The sequence below is a fragment of the Chlorocebus sabaeus genome, chromosome 21 (assembly GCF_047675955.1).
Source record: "Chlorocebus sabaeus isolate Y175 chromosome 21, mChlSab1.0.hap1, whole genome shotgun sequence".
Taxonomy (NCBI): domain Eukaryota; kingdom Metazoa; phylum Chordata; class Mammalia; order Primates; family Cercopithecidae; genus Chlorocebus; species Chlorocebus sabaeus.
In genome coordinates, this window is record NC_132924.1 from 131,494,027 (window position 1) to 131,509,045 (window position 15,019).

Here is a 15,019-nt window from a genome sequence, read left to right on the forward strand (position 1 = left end):
TCGTGTGGGTTTTGCGAAGATTATAGATTAATTGGAGTTTCTGTATAAACTCTTTTTTTTTTTTTGAGACAGAGTCTCACTTTGTCACCAAGGTTGGAGTGCAGTGGTGCCATCTTGGCTCACTGCAACCTCCGCCTCCCAGGTTCAAGCTGTTCTGCCTCAGCCTCCCGAGTAACTGGAACTACAGGCACACACCACCACACCCAGCTAATTTTTGTATTTTTGGTAGAGATGGGGTTTTGCCATGTTGGCTAGGCTGGTATCGAACTCCTGGCCTCAAGTGAACCACCCACCTTGGCCTCCCAAAGTCTGGGATGACAGGCGTGAGCCACCGCGCCTGGCCTAAACTCTCATATGTAAGCCCTAGATTTTAATTTGTTCTTTCTGACAATCATATTTTGTAATCCTTTTTCAAAGATTAGAAAACCCAGGTTAAATGTCTTACCCAAATTTTTACAAGTTTGGTCAAAGCTAACACTTAAACCTCAGGTGTCAGTTCCTGGGTTTTATACTGCATGTCCACTAGAAGGCACAAGAAGACTCTTTTCTCAACTCAGTACTTTTGTTAAACCACATGGTATATTGGTATGAATGAAAGTTTAAAAATTGAGAATCAGTTTGATATTTTGCACATCTTTATTTTAGGTCCTAACTAACATGAAATGTGATTTAAAAGTAAACCATATTTCAAGATAAATCTTTCTTTTAGAAATATCTTTTATTTTATATTTGTATTACATATTATATATTTTATTTTATATTTAATATAAAATAGTATTTCAGACAGACCAATAAAATTATAGAAAATTTCTAGAACTCTGTTTTTTGAGACAGAGTCTTGCTCTGTTGCCTAGGCTGGAGTGCAGCGGCATGATCTTGGCTAACTGTAACCTCTATCACCCTGGTTCAAGCAATTCCCCTGCCTCAGCCTCCCAAGTAGCTGGGATTACAGGCACATGCCACCATGACCGGCTAATTTTTTTGTATTTTTAGTAGAGGTGGAGTTTCACCGTGTTTGCCAGACTGGTCCCGAGCTCTTGACCTCAGGCAGTCTGCCCACCTCGGCCTCCCAAAGTGCTGGGATTACAGACGTGAGCCCCGCACCTGGCCAAGAACTCCTAAAGAATGTAGATTTGCACTCACACACAAGTTTGTTAAAACACGTAATTTCTTCTCTGGAAGATATTTTCTGTCTTGAATTATTGCTAAAAGAGTAAGAATGCTAGGAAGACTTTAACATTTATTGCTGTAATAAAACATGCTTTGCTAACCTGCAACAGTTTTTTTTTTAAAAATTATTTTTTGAGAAAGGGTCTTGCTCTGTCACCCAGGCTGGAGTGCAGTGGCACAATCATGGCTCACTGCAGCTTCAAACTCCTGGGCTCAAGCAGTCCTCCTGCCTCAGCCTCCCAAGTAGCTGAGACTAAGGCATGTGCCACCATACCAGGCTAATTTTTTATTTTTGTAGAGATGGGGTCTACTCTGTTGCCCAGGCTGGTCCCGAACTCCTGGCCTTAAGCGATCCTCCTGCCCCAGGCTCCCAAATAGCTGGGATTACAAGTGCAAGTCGTGGCCCCTGGTTATAGTAGTTCTTAATCATATCAAAATATTGTTAAGAACTTTCACTGATATGGAAAATGTTTTATTTTTTAAAAGCGCTCATTTAAAAGTAAATTTTGATTTTGATTATGTTTGCTTTCCAGGTATGCTGAGAATTTAGTAAGGAATCACGGAAAAGATAAAGATTCAAGACGGAAGGTAAGGCAGTCTCCACTGAGGATACATGGATTTTATGGTACATTCAGATTAGCCATCATCTTAGTTTGGGCTTCCCCTTGAAAGCAGAGGCTGAGACAGGGCTCATTTGCAGATGGTTTATTTGAGTGGTGATTCCAGAAGGCACACTAGAGACTTACTTTAGGCTAGAAGACGCAAATAGGTTGAAAGTAAAAAGCTGGACAAAGAGAATCTGTCAAACAGCAGCTATGAGAGGGCTGGACTGGCTATACTAATGTCAGATAAAACAGATTTTGAGACAGAAAGTGTTACTAGAGATAGACAATTCAGAATGACCAAATAATTAGTTCAGCAAGGAGATGTAACAATTGTAAATGAATATTTACCTAACAAGAGGGCCCCAAAACACAAGCAGCAAAACCGGACAGAATTGAAGGGAGAAATAGACAATTCACAATAATGGGAACTTTAGCACCCCACTTTCAATCACAGATAGGACAATATTTTATGGTAACAAATTAGGTAATTTAGATGAACGGACAAATTCCTAGAGACTATCAGTTACTAAAACTGCTAGAAGCAATAGGCTGAACTGACCTATAGTAAGTCAAGAAATTACGTTTATGTTAAGAATCTCCCCACAAAGTAGCTCAGGCTCTGATGGCTTCTCTGGCAAATTCTACCAAGCACATGTTATTAATAGACACTTGTGACTAACACACACGCGTAATCTCTCTCCTTGCATAATTGTTTCCATGTGTTAATCTACCTTGTGACATGTATTTATGCACCAGGAGAATTGTACCCTGTGCTGAGCTTGTCACTTAGCACATCAGTATTTCTCCACAGTCTTCATTATCTCCACCATCTCCAATAGTATCATAAGAGGAGTCTTCATAACGATTACTTAGTAACTAAAATAGCACACTGTGGAGTTAGGGTTACTATTTTTTTTTTTTTTTTTTTTTTTTTGAGACGGAGTCTTGCTCTGTCGCCCGGGCTGGAGTGCAGTGGCCGGATCTCAGCTCACTGCAAGCTCCGCCTCCCGGGTTTACGCCATTCTCCTGCCTCAGCCTCCCGAGTAGCGGGGAGTTAGGGTTACTATTAAACCATTTTCCTCTTTTTGTTTTGTTATTACAGATAATGTGGCAAGCATATTTTGAATTTTATGAATTATTTCTGGAGAATAATTTTTTCTTTTTTGGTAGTTATCTGAAACCCATGACCTTGAGATAATCATATTTAACAATTTTCTGCCATATATATATATATGCTGAGTTGGAGTCTTGCTCTGTCTCCCAGGCTGGAGTGCAGTGGTGCAATCTCAGCTCACCTCAACCTCTGCCTCCTGGGTTCAAGTGATTCGTGCCTCAGCCTTCTGAGTAGCTGAGATCGCAGGCATGCGCCACCGCACCCAGCTAATTTTTGTATTTTTAGTAGAGACCGGGTTTCACCATGTTGGCCAGGCTGATCTTGAACTCCTGACCTCAGGTGATGCACCTGCTTCGGCCTCCCAAAGTGCTGGGATTACAGGCAGGAGCCACCACGCTCAGCCTTCGTGCCATATTTTTATGAATTGCTTTATTCTATAGCCGTACACAAACATGATTTTACATAAATTAGGTCATACAGCACCTGTTGTTTTGACGCAGATGTTTATTTAATTTTGGTGGTGGTGGTGGGATTGCTTATTATCTGGCTATAGCCACACATTTACCACAGAAAAAAAAAGATCTACAAATATTTCTCATATAATCTTTTATAATCATATATTGGTATGTATATTTGGGAATTTGGAAGCCAGTTTTAAACATTTACACACACACACACACACACACACACACACAGCCCTCCTGTTCTTCCTAGTTCATTGTGGAAATCCCTCCAGTTTGGATGTTATAGATCTACTGTGGTATTTTTGTGGATACATTTCTTGAAGTGGAATTGTGGAATTATTGGATGAAAACATATAGATTTATTTTCCTATTTTTTTTATGTTTCCCAATTTTTTCTCTAAGCTCCAGGTTGGCATTGTTAACTAGAATTATAACGTGAGCCACATTTATAATTTTAAATTTTATTTTTTATTTTTATTAAAAAAAATATACCAGATGTTCAAGACCAGCCTGGGCAACATAGGAATTCCTCATCTGTATAAAAACAACAACAACAACAAAAGATTTTAAAAAGGCCAGGTATGGTGGCTCAGGCCTGTAACCCCAGCACTTTGGGAGGCCAAGGCAGGGGCATCACCTGAGGTCAGGAGTTTGAGACCAGCCTGACCAACATGGTGAAACTCCATCTCTACTCAAAATACAAAAATTAGCCAGGCGTGGTGGTGGACTCCTGTAATCCCAGCTACTTGGGAGGCTGAGTCAGGAGAATTGCTTGAACCCGGGAGGTGGAAATTGCAGTGAGCCGAGGTCGCATCACTGCACTCCAGCCTGGGCCATGGAGCGAGACTCTGTCTCAAAAAAAAAAAAAAAAAAAAAAAGAGGTGGGGTCTTGCTGTGTTGCCCAGACTGGTCTCGCACTTCTGGGCTCAGGTGATCCTCCTGCCTCAGCCTCCTAAAGTACTGGGATTACAGGTGTGAGCCACCACACCTGGCCTATAATTTTACATTTTCTTATAAACATACAAAAGAAACATGAAATTAATTTCATAACATCTTATATAATCCAATAAATCTAAAATGGTATCCATGCAACCTATAATCAGTATAAAAATTATCAATGAGGTAACCACTGGGATATTTTACATTCTTTTTTTTTTCTTTTCCAGAGGAGTAAAATATATGATGTGTTTTTTTCTAGAAAAATTTCAGTTCATTGTGAACGTATATAACAGCTTGTTTTGGCTCTGATTAGATCCACGTTTTACAGCAGCAACACTGAATTTATCTTGATTCAATTCTTCAGCATTTATGGAGTGCCTGCTATGTGCCAGAATAGTTTTCTGGACACATGGAAAGTTCTTTTTCTGTTTTCTTCATGAATAATACATTATATTGTCACCAGTTTTAGGCACTGCCTAGTTTTGGGTAGTCACTTGTTTTTTTTTTTTTGAGACTGAGTTTCGCTCTTGTCGCCCAGGCTGGAGTGCAGTGGTGCGATCTCAGCTCACCACAACCTCTGCCTCCTGGGTTCAAGCGATTCTCCTGCCTCAGCCTCCCAAGTAGCTGGGATTGCAGGTACCTGCCACCCTGCCTGGCTAATTTTTTTAATTTTTAGTAGAGACGGGATTTCACCATGTTGGCCAGGCTGGTCTCAAACTCCTGACCTCAGGTGATCTACCCTCCTCAGCCTCCCAGAGTGCTGGGACTATAGGCGTGAGCCACCATGCCTGGCCTGAGTAGTGACTTCTAAGTGCATAGATCTTCCTAGCGTCGTTGACAAAGGTGACATTTGCAAGGCTTTTTCTTCATCACACACAGGGATCCGGGCTTCTTGTGTGTCCTTTTATCCGGTCCTCTCACTGCTGCTGTGAAGCAGATGCCGTAATTCTGATTTTTCAGAAGAGAAAGCTGAGGCACAGAGGGTTGAAGATACTTGCTCTAAGCTCTAAGTCACACAGTTTGTCAGCCCCAGGCTGGGACCTGCATCCCAGAGCGTGAGTTTCGCAGTCTGTGCACCTGTGGAATCTCACCTGTGTCCTGGTTGCTGAGGGCTGGTGGGCTCTGCGGGGAGCTGCGTGGCTCCTGGAATCTCACCTGTGTCCTGGTCGCTGAGGGCTGGTGGGCTCTGCCGGGAGCTGTGTAGCTCCTGGAATCTCACCTGCGTCCTGTCTGCTGAGGGCCGGTGGGCTCTGTGGGGAGCTGTGTAGCTCCTGGAATCTCACCTGCGTCCTGTCTGCTGAGGGCCGGTGGGCTCTGCGGGGAGCTGTGTGGCTCCTGGAATCTCACCTGCGTCCTGTCTGCTGAGGGCCGATGGGCTCTGCGGGGAGCTGCGTGGCTCCTGGAGTCTCACCTGTGTCCTGGCTGATGGGGCTGTTCTCTCTCCATTAGCATGGCCATGAGGAAGGTTCTTCCGTGTGGTGGAAGCTGGACCAGAGGCCAGGAGGCGAGGAAACTGTGGTAAGGAGAGTACTTCGTCTTATAGTTTTTCAATCCTGTCCCAGCACAGACTTCCACTCACATTTCCTTGCTTTCCTGTCAGCATTTTACTAGTGTAATTCTTGTCCCTTTCAGATAGTAGAACATGAGCATGAAGGGACAGATGAGATTTTCATACGAAGTTCACACTTGGAGTTGTTTGAAGTCCTTGGTCTTGTTGAAAGCCATCTGGGTTGTGGGGGTCAAGGAATGTATCTGGGTTGTGTGCACACCGTCAGGTACTCGAGCCTCTTTCTTTCGGAAGAGGAGAGGATTTTGCAAAGAAATTGGAGGGAAGAGGTTTAGGGTGAATGAACAGACAGCCTTCTCATTGTTGTTCTGTGTAAGTTGAAGAAAGTGAGGAGATTTGAAGACACCTAATAGAGAAATCGCAAAAGACATGATCCAGGCCATGGGTGCTGGGAATTATACAAGGTTATAAATAATTTTCAGAATATATACGCAAAACCAGAGAGACAAGGAATTGTAAGTGTCCTCATATGAGGGAAGAATTGCGGACGGGGCCTCTGAAGGACGTAGTGCAGAGCTTGACGGAGAGCACGTGGGGCTCTCCTTGGGCGGGTGAACTCCTGGTAATGGGGGTTTCTTGTTCCTTCTCAGGGGTGTGTCCCCCAGTGTGGTTCTAGCTCTGCACAGAAGTGATGGTGTCTGCTCCATTCCCCACTGTCTCCTCCCGTGGCTGAGTACCTGGCCCACACTAAGTGTGTTGGGAGTGTTTGCAGAGTGGATGAATTGTAGTTTCTGGGAGTGTTTGCAGAGTGGATGAATTGTAGTTTCTGGGAGTGTTTGCAGAGTGGATGAATTGTAGTTTCTGGGAGTGTTTGCAGAGTGGATGGATTGTAGTTTCTGGGAGTGTTTGCAGAGTGGATGGATTGTAGTTTCTGGGAGTGTTTGCAGAGTGGATGGATTGTAGTTTCTGGGAGTGTTTGCAGAGTGGATGTAGTTTCTGGGAGTGTTTGCAGAGTGGATGAATTGTAGTTTCTGGGAGTGTTTGCAGAGTGGATGAATTGTAGCTTCTGGGAGTGTTTGCAGAGTGGATGGATTGTAGTTTCTGGGAGTGTTTGCAGAGTGGATGGATTGTAGTTTCTGGGAGTGTTTGCAGAGTGGATGTAGTTTCTGGGAGTGTTTGCAGAGTGGATGGATTGTAGTTTCTGGGAGTGTTTGCAGAGTGGATGTAGTTTCTGGGAGTGTTTGCAGAGTGGATGAATTGTAGTTTCTGGGAGTGTTTGCAGAGTGGATGTAGTTTCTGGGAGTGTTTGCAGAGTGGATGTAGTTTCTGGGAGTGTTTGCAGAGTGGATGGATTGTAGTTTCTGGGAGTGTTTGCAGAGTGGATGTAGTTTCTGGGAGTGTTTGCAGAGTGGATGGATTGTAGTTTCTGGGAGTGTTTGCAGAGTGGATGGATTGTAGTTTCTGGGAGTGTTTGCAGAGTGGATGTAGTTTCTGGGAGTGTTTGCAGAGTGGATGAATTGTAGCTTCTGGGAGTGTTTGCAGAGTGGATGGATTGTAGTTTCTGGGAGTGTTTGCAGAGTGGATGGATTGTAGTTTCTGGGAGTGTTTGCAGAGTGGATGGATTGTAGTTTCTGGGAGTGTTTGCAGAGTGGATGGATTGTAGTTTCTGGGAGTGTTTGCAGAGTGGATGGATTGTAGTTTCTGGGAGTGTTTGCAGAGTGGATGGATGTAGTTTCTGGGAGTGTTTGCAGAGTGGATGGATTGTAGTTTCTGGGAGTGTTTGCAGAGTGGATGAATTGTAGTTTCAAAATCCTGGCCAGACATAGGACATGACTAAGAGCCACTGGGTCTGCTGAGTTGAGCAAGAATAAGAAATGTGATGCTATTAGTTTTCATTTAAAATTCCTGTTTTTGTTCTTTTTGTCAGTCAGCAGGTGTTGTATTTATTGATACAATAAATGTATATATTATTTAATATAATGTACAATTACTTTATATGATAATGTGCCAAGAGGACCTTATTTATTTTTTATAAGACTTTATTATTTTTTATTTTATATTTATTGTGAGACAGGGGCTCGCTCTGTTGCCCAGGCTGGGCACGATCATAGCTCAATGCAGCCTCAGACTCTTGGGCTCAAGCGATTCTCCTGACTCAGCCTTTCGAGTAGTTGGGACCATAGGCATAAGACACTACTCCTGGCTAAGACTTTATTTTTTTTAGAGCAGTTTTATGTTTGCATCAAAATTGAGAGGAAGGGGCTAGGCGTAGGCTCACCCCTGTAATCCCAGTACTTTGGGAGGCCGAGGTGGGCAGATCACCTGAGGTCAGAAGTTCGAGACCAACCTGGCCAACATGGCGAAACCCCATCTCTACTAAAAATACAAAATTAGCGGGGCATGGTGGCAGGCACCTGTAATCCCAGCTACTTGGGAGGCTGAGGCAGGAGAATTGCTTGAACCCGGGAGGTGGAGGTTGCAGTGAGCTGAGATTGAGCCGTTGTACTCAGGCCTGGGCAACAAGAGCAAAACTCCATCTCAAAAAAAAAATATTGACAGGAAGATACAAAGATTTCCCATATACTCCCTCGCCCCCACACATGAATAGCCTCCCCCATTATCAGCATACCCTGGCAGAGCGAAGCCTACATCGATGTGTCATTATCATCGAAGTCCAAGATTTATGTTAGGGTTCACTCTTGGCCTTAAACATTCTGTGGGTTTGGGCAAATGGGCCGTGATGTGGATCCACCACAGGGCATCATGCAGAGTGGTTGCACTGCCCTAAAAACCCCTGTGCTCCGACTGTTCATCCCTCCCTTCCCCCTTATTCGTGGTAATCTCTGATCTTGTCTGTGTCTGTATAGCTTTGCCCTTTCCGGAGTGTCTTATGCAGCCACTCCTCAACGTATGACAGGGTTACATCCCAGTAAACCCATAGTAAGTTGAAAGTATCGTGATTTGAAAATGCATTTAATATGCCTAAACTACTGAAGCTTAGCCCAGCCTACCTTAAATGTGCTCCAAACACTTATCTTACAGTTGGCAAAATCATTTGACACAAACCTATTTTGTAATAAGGTGTTTACTATCTCATATAATGTATTGACTGCAGCACACTGTAGAGTGTTGGTTGTTCAGCCTCTTGGTCACGTGGCTGCCTGGGAGGTGTGACTGCTGCTGCTGCCAGCATCATAACAGTATCGTACCACATACCATACCGCATATTGTACCGTATGTCACACCGCATATTGTACAGTATATCACAGTGCATATCCTACTGCATCATCATACCGCATATTGTACCGTATGTCACACCGTATATCATGGTGCCTATCCTACCACATACCATACCACATATTGTACTGCATGTCACACCGCATATCATGGTGCCTATCCTACCACATACCATACCGCATATTGTACCGTATGTCACACCGTATATCATGGTGCCTATCCTACCACATACCATACCGCATATTGTACTGCATGTCACACTGCATATTGTACAGTATATCACAGTGCATATCCTACTGCATCATCATACCGCATATTGTACCGTATGTCACACCGTATATCATGGTGCCTATCCTACCACATATCGTACCGCATATTGTACTGCATGTCACACCACATATCGTACTGTATATCACAGTGCATAGCCTACTGCATATTGTACTGTATATTGTACTGCCTGTCACACCGCATATCATAGTGCATATCCTACTGCATATCGTACCGCATATTGTACTGCATGTCACACCGCATATTGTACAGTATATCACAGTGCATATCCTACTGCATCATCATACCGCATATTGTACCGTATGTCACACCGTATATCATGGTGCCTATCCTACCACATATCGTACCGCATATTGTACTGCATGTCACACCGCATATCGTACTGTATATCACAGTGCATAGCCTACTGCATATTGTACTGTATATTGTACTGCCTGTCACACCGCATATCATAGTGCATATCCTACTGCATATCGTACCGCATATTGTACTGCATGTCACACCGCATATTGTACAGTATATCACAGTGCATATCCTACTGCATAATCATACCGCATATTGTACCGTATGTCACACCGTATATCATGGTGCCTATCCTACCACATACCATACCACATATTGTACTGCATGTCACACCGCATATCATGGTGCCTATCCTACCACATACCATACCGCATATTGTACCGTATGTCACACCGTATATCATGGTGCCTATCCTACCACATACCATACCGCATATTGTACTGCATGTCACACCGCATATTGTACAGTATATCACAGTGCATATCCTACTGCATCATCATACCGCATATTGTACCGTATGTCACACCGTATATCATGGTGCCTATCCTACCACATATCGTACCGCATATTGTACTGCATGTCACACCACATATCGTACTGTATATCACAGTGCATAGCCTACTGCATATTGTACTGTATATTGTACTGCCTGTCACACCGCATATCATAGTGCATATCCTACTGCATATCGTACCGCATATTGTACTGCATGTCACACCGCATATTGTACAGTATATCACAGTGCATATCCTACTGCATCATCATACCGCATATTGTACCGTATGTCACACCGTATATCATGGTGCCTATCCTACCACATATCGTACCGCATATTGTACTGCATGTCACACCGCATATCGTACTGTATATCACAGTGCATAGCCTACTGCATATTGTACTGTATATTGTACTGCCTGTCACACCGCATATCATAGTGCATATCCTACTGCATATCGTACCGCATATTGTACTGCATGTCACACCGCATATTGTACAGTATATCACAGTGCATATCCTACTGCATAATCATACCGCATATTGTACCGTATGTCACACCGTATATCATGGTGCCTATCCTACCACATACCATACCTCATATTGTACTGCATGTCACACCGCATATCGTACCATATATCACAGTGCATATCCTACCGCATATTGTACCACTGTGTCACACCGTATATCATACCATATATCATAGTGCATATCCTTCCGCATATTGTACATGTCACACCATATATCATAACCGTATATCATAGTGCATATCCTACCACATATCATACCGCATATTGTGTCACATGTCACACTGTATATCATACCATATATCATAGTGCATATCCTACCACATATTGTACCGCATATTGTACCGCATGTCACACCGTATAGCATGCTGTATATCATAGTGCATATCCTACCACGTATCGTACTGCATATTGTACCGCATGTCACACCACACATCGTACCGTATATCACAGTGCATATACTACTGCATATCGTACCACGTGTCACACGGTATATCATACCATATATCATAGTGCATATCCTACCACATATTGTACCGGATATTGTACCGCATGTCACACCATATATCATACCGTATATCATACCATATATCATAGTACATATCGTACCGCATATTGTACCGCATGTCACACTGTATATCATACCATATATCATAGTGCATATCCTAACACGTATTGTACCGCATATTGTACTGCATGTCACACCGTATATCATGGTGCATATCCTACCGCATATCATACTGCATGTCGCTAGTCCAGGAAAAAAACAAAATTCAAAGTACAGTTTCCACTCAGTGCGTTTTACTTTCGCACCATTTTAAAGTAAAAAAAAAAATCATACGTTGAATCATTGTAAGTTGCAGATTGTCTGTGATTGGAATCATACTGTTTGTGACGTTTTCCAGATTGACTTCTTTCACTTAGCGATATGCGTTTTAAGGTCCGTCTGTGTCTCTTCAAGGCTGAACTCATTTCTCCTAGTGCTGAATAATATCCATTGTAGGGATATGCTGCAGGCTACCCACTCACTAACTGGAGGACATCTTGGTTGCTTCCAGGTTTTGGCAAGTATGAATATATCTGCTGTAAACATCTGTGTGCAGGTTTTTGTGTGAACATGTTTCCAACTCTGTTGGGTAACTACCAAGGAGTGTGATTGCTGGATCATATGATAAGAGCATGTTTAGTTTTGTTAGTAAATTGCCAAGCTGTCCTCCACAGTGGCCGTAGGATTTTACTTTCTCCAGCAATGAGTGAGAGTTCCTGTAGCTCCACGTCCTCCCCTGCGTTTGGTGTTGTGGGTGTTCTGGTTGGGTGGGTAGTGGTATCTCACCGTCCTTTTAATTTACATTTTCCTGGTGACGTATGATGTGGAGCATCTTTTCGTATATTTGTTTGCCATCTGTATATCTTGTTTAGTGGGATGTCTGTTAAGGTCTTCAAGCCATTTTTTTAATTGTTGAGTTTTAGAAGTTCTATGTGTATTTTGGATAACACTCCTTTATCAGTTGTCTTTTGCAAATATTTTCTGTCAGTCTGTCTGTGACTTGTCTTCTCTTCCTGTTGACATTGTCTCTTACAGAAGTTTTTAATTTTAATGAAGTCCAGCTTACCAATTTTTTCTTTCATAGATTATGCTTTTGGTGTTGTATCTAAAAAGTCATCTCCATACCTAAAGTCATCTAGATTTGTCCTGTGCTATTTCCTAAGAGTTTATAGTTTCGCATTTTACACTTAAGTCTGTGATCTGTTTTGAGTGTGTTTTCTTGAAGGGTGTAAGGTCTTTGTCTAGGTTATCGTGTGACTGTTTATTTGTTCCAGAACCATTTTTGTAGAGACTATCTTTCATTCATTGTACTGTATTGCTGTTGCTCCCTTTTCAAACATCAGTTGATATATTTATGTGGGTCTACTTCTGGGCTTTTTGTTCTGTTGCATTCATCTATTTGTTCAGTCTTTTCGCCAGTACACACTGTCTTGATTGCTATAGCTTTGTAGTGGGTCTTGACATCAGGTCATGTCAGTTCTCCAACTTTGTTCTCCTTCAATGTTGTGTTGATTATTCTGGATCTTCCGCCTCTACATGTAACTTTAGAGCTGGTTTGTCAATATTCATACAGTTCTGAAACTTCGATTGAGATTGCATGCTATAGGTCAAGGTGGGAAAAACTGACATCTTGACGGATTTGAGCCTTATTTGTGAACATGGAATATCTCTCCCTTTATTTAGTTCTTTGTTTTGCTTAGCAGAGCTTTATAGTTTTCCTCATAGAGATCTTGTACTTGTTTTGTTAGATTGATACCTATTTGAGTTTAGAGGGTGCTAGTATAAGTAATAATGTGTTTTTAATTTCAGATTCTACTTGTTCCTTGCTGGTATATAGGAAAGAAATGGACTTTTTTGTACTTACCCTGTGTTCTGTGACCTTGCTTATTATTTCCAGTCGGTTTTTTTGTTATTGTTGTTCAGTTCTTTCAGATTTTCTGCACAGACTATCATATTATCTGTGAAGAAATTTTAATTTCTTCCTTCCCAATCAGTATACTTTTTATTTCCTTTTCTTATTTCATTAGTTAGAACTTCCAGCATGATGCTGACAAGGAGTGATGAGATGATATATTCTTTTGTTTTCAATCGTAGTGGGAAAACTTTGAGTTTCTCACTTAGGTATGATATTAGCTGTATTTTTTTTGTAGATGTTCTTCATCAAGTTGAGGAAATTTCTCTCTATTCCTGGTTTACTAAGAGTTTTATCATTAATGGTTGTTGGATTTTGTCAAATGTTTTTTCTCCATTTATGGATATGACCTCATGATTTTTCTCTTTTAGCCTGTTGATTTGATGGGTTACATTAATTGATCCTTGAATGTCGAAGCAGGCTTGCATACTTGGGATAAATGCCAGCTGATTGTGGCATATGATTCTTTTTATTTTTTATCTTTTATTTTTTTGAGGCAGGGTGTTACTCTGTCGCTCAGACTCAAGTGCAGTAGGGTGATCACGGCTCATTGTAGCCTCAACCTCTCATGCTCAAGCAATCTTACCACCTCAGCCTCCTGAGTAGCTGGAACTATAGGCATGAGCCGCCTTGCCCAGCTAGTTTTTAAATTTTTTGTAGAGGCAGGGTCTTAAGATCTCACCCAGGCTGGTCTTGAACTCCTGGGCTCAAGTGATCTTACTGCCTTGGCCTCCCAAAGTGCTGGGATTACAGGTGTGAGCCACTATGCCTGGCCCTGTGTGATTCTTTGTATATATTGTTAGCTTCGATTTGGTACAATTTTGTTGCAGATTTTTGCATCTGTATTCATGAATGATATTGTTCTGTAGTTTTTTTTTTTTTTCTTGTAATATCTTTATCTCGATCATACTGAACTCATACAATGATTAAGGAAGTATTCTTTCTGCCTCTGTCCCCTGAAAGAGTGTAAAGAATTGTGTAATTTCTTTCTTTCTTTTTTTTTTGAGACAGAGTCTTGCTCTGTCTCCCAGGCTAAAGTACAGTGCTGTGATCTTGGCTCGCTGCAACCTCTGTCTCCCAGGTGCAAGCGATCCTCCTGCCTCAGCCTCCCGAGTAGCTGGGACTACAGGTGCCTGCCACCACACCCAGTTAATTTTTGTCTTTTTAGTAGAGACGGGGTTTCAGCATGTTGGCCAGGATGGTCTCAAACTCCTGACCTCAGGTGATTCACCCATCTCAGATCTGACTGCCTTGGCCTCCCAAAGTGCTGGGATTACAGGTGTGAACCTCTGTGCCCAGGTAAGAATTGTATAATTTCTTTATTAAATGTTTGGTAGAATTCACCAGTGCTAGTGCTTTCTAGCACTAGCTGGGCCTTGTGTTTTCTTTTTTAGAAGGTTATTATTGACTCGATTTCTTTAAGAGGTATATGCCTATTAAATTCTCTGTTTCTTCTAGTGTGAGTTTTAGCAACTGTGCCTTTCATGAAACTGGCCCATTTTACTAGGTCATCAGATTTATGGGCATAGAGCTGTTCGTGGTATTACTGGATCATCCTTTTAACGTCATGGGATCTGCAGTGATGTCCCCTCTTACTTTTCTGATGCTAATAATTTGGGTCTGCTCTCTTTTTCCCTTAGTTAGCTTGGCCTAGAAGTGTACTGATTTATCAATTTTTTCAAAAAAGCCAACTTTTGATTTCATTGATTTTTCTCTGTTGATTTCCTATTTTTAATTTTATTGATTTCTGCTCTAATATTTCTTTTTTCTGCTTACTTCAGATTTAATTTGCTCTTATTTTTCTAGTTAATCCAAGCTCGAAACTTAGATGATTGATTTTAGATCTTTCTTCTTTTCTAATATATGCATTCAACACTATAAATTGCCCTGTAAGCACTGCTTTTGTTTGCA

The 15,019-nt window shown here is 41.9% G+C and overlaps 1 protein-coding gene across 13 annotated transcripts in view; it reads left to right on the forward strand.

The window, feature by feature from the left end:
• The window catches only part of DYNC2I1 (dynein 2 intermediate chain 1), a 114,386-nt gene that overhangs the window by 36,838 nt on the left and 62,529 nt on the right, over positions 1-15,019 (forward strand). For all 13 annotated transcript variants that reach the window (XM_073009566.1, XM_073009576.1, XM_073009575.1 and 10 more), the window contains 2 exons: positions 1,704-1,758; positions 5,742-5,810. In XM_073009566.1, the coding sequence (XP_072865667.1) occupies positions 1,704-1,758; positions 5,742-5,810 (124 nt within the window). The remainder of the gene's footprint in view (positions 1-1,703; positions 1,759-5,741; positions 5,811-15,019) is intronic.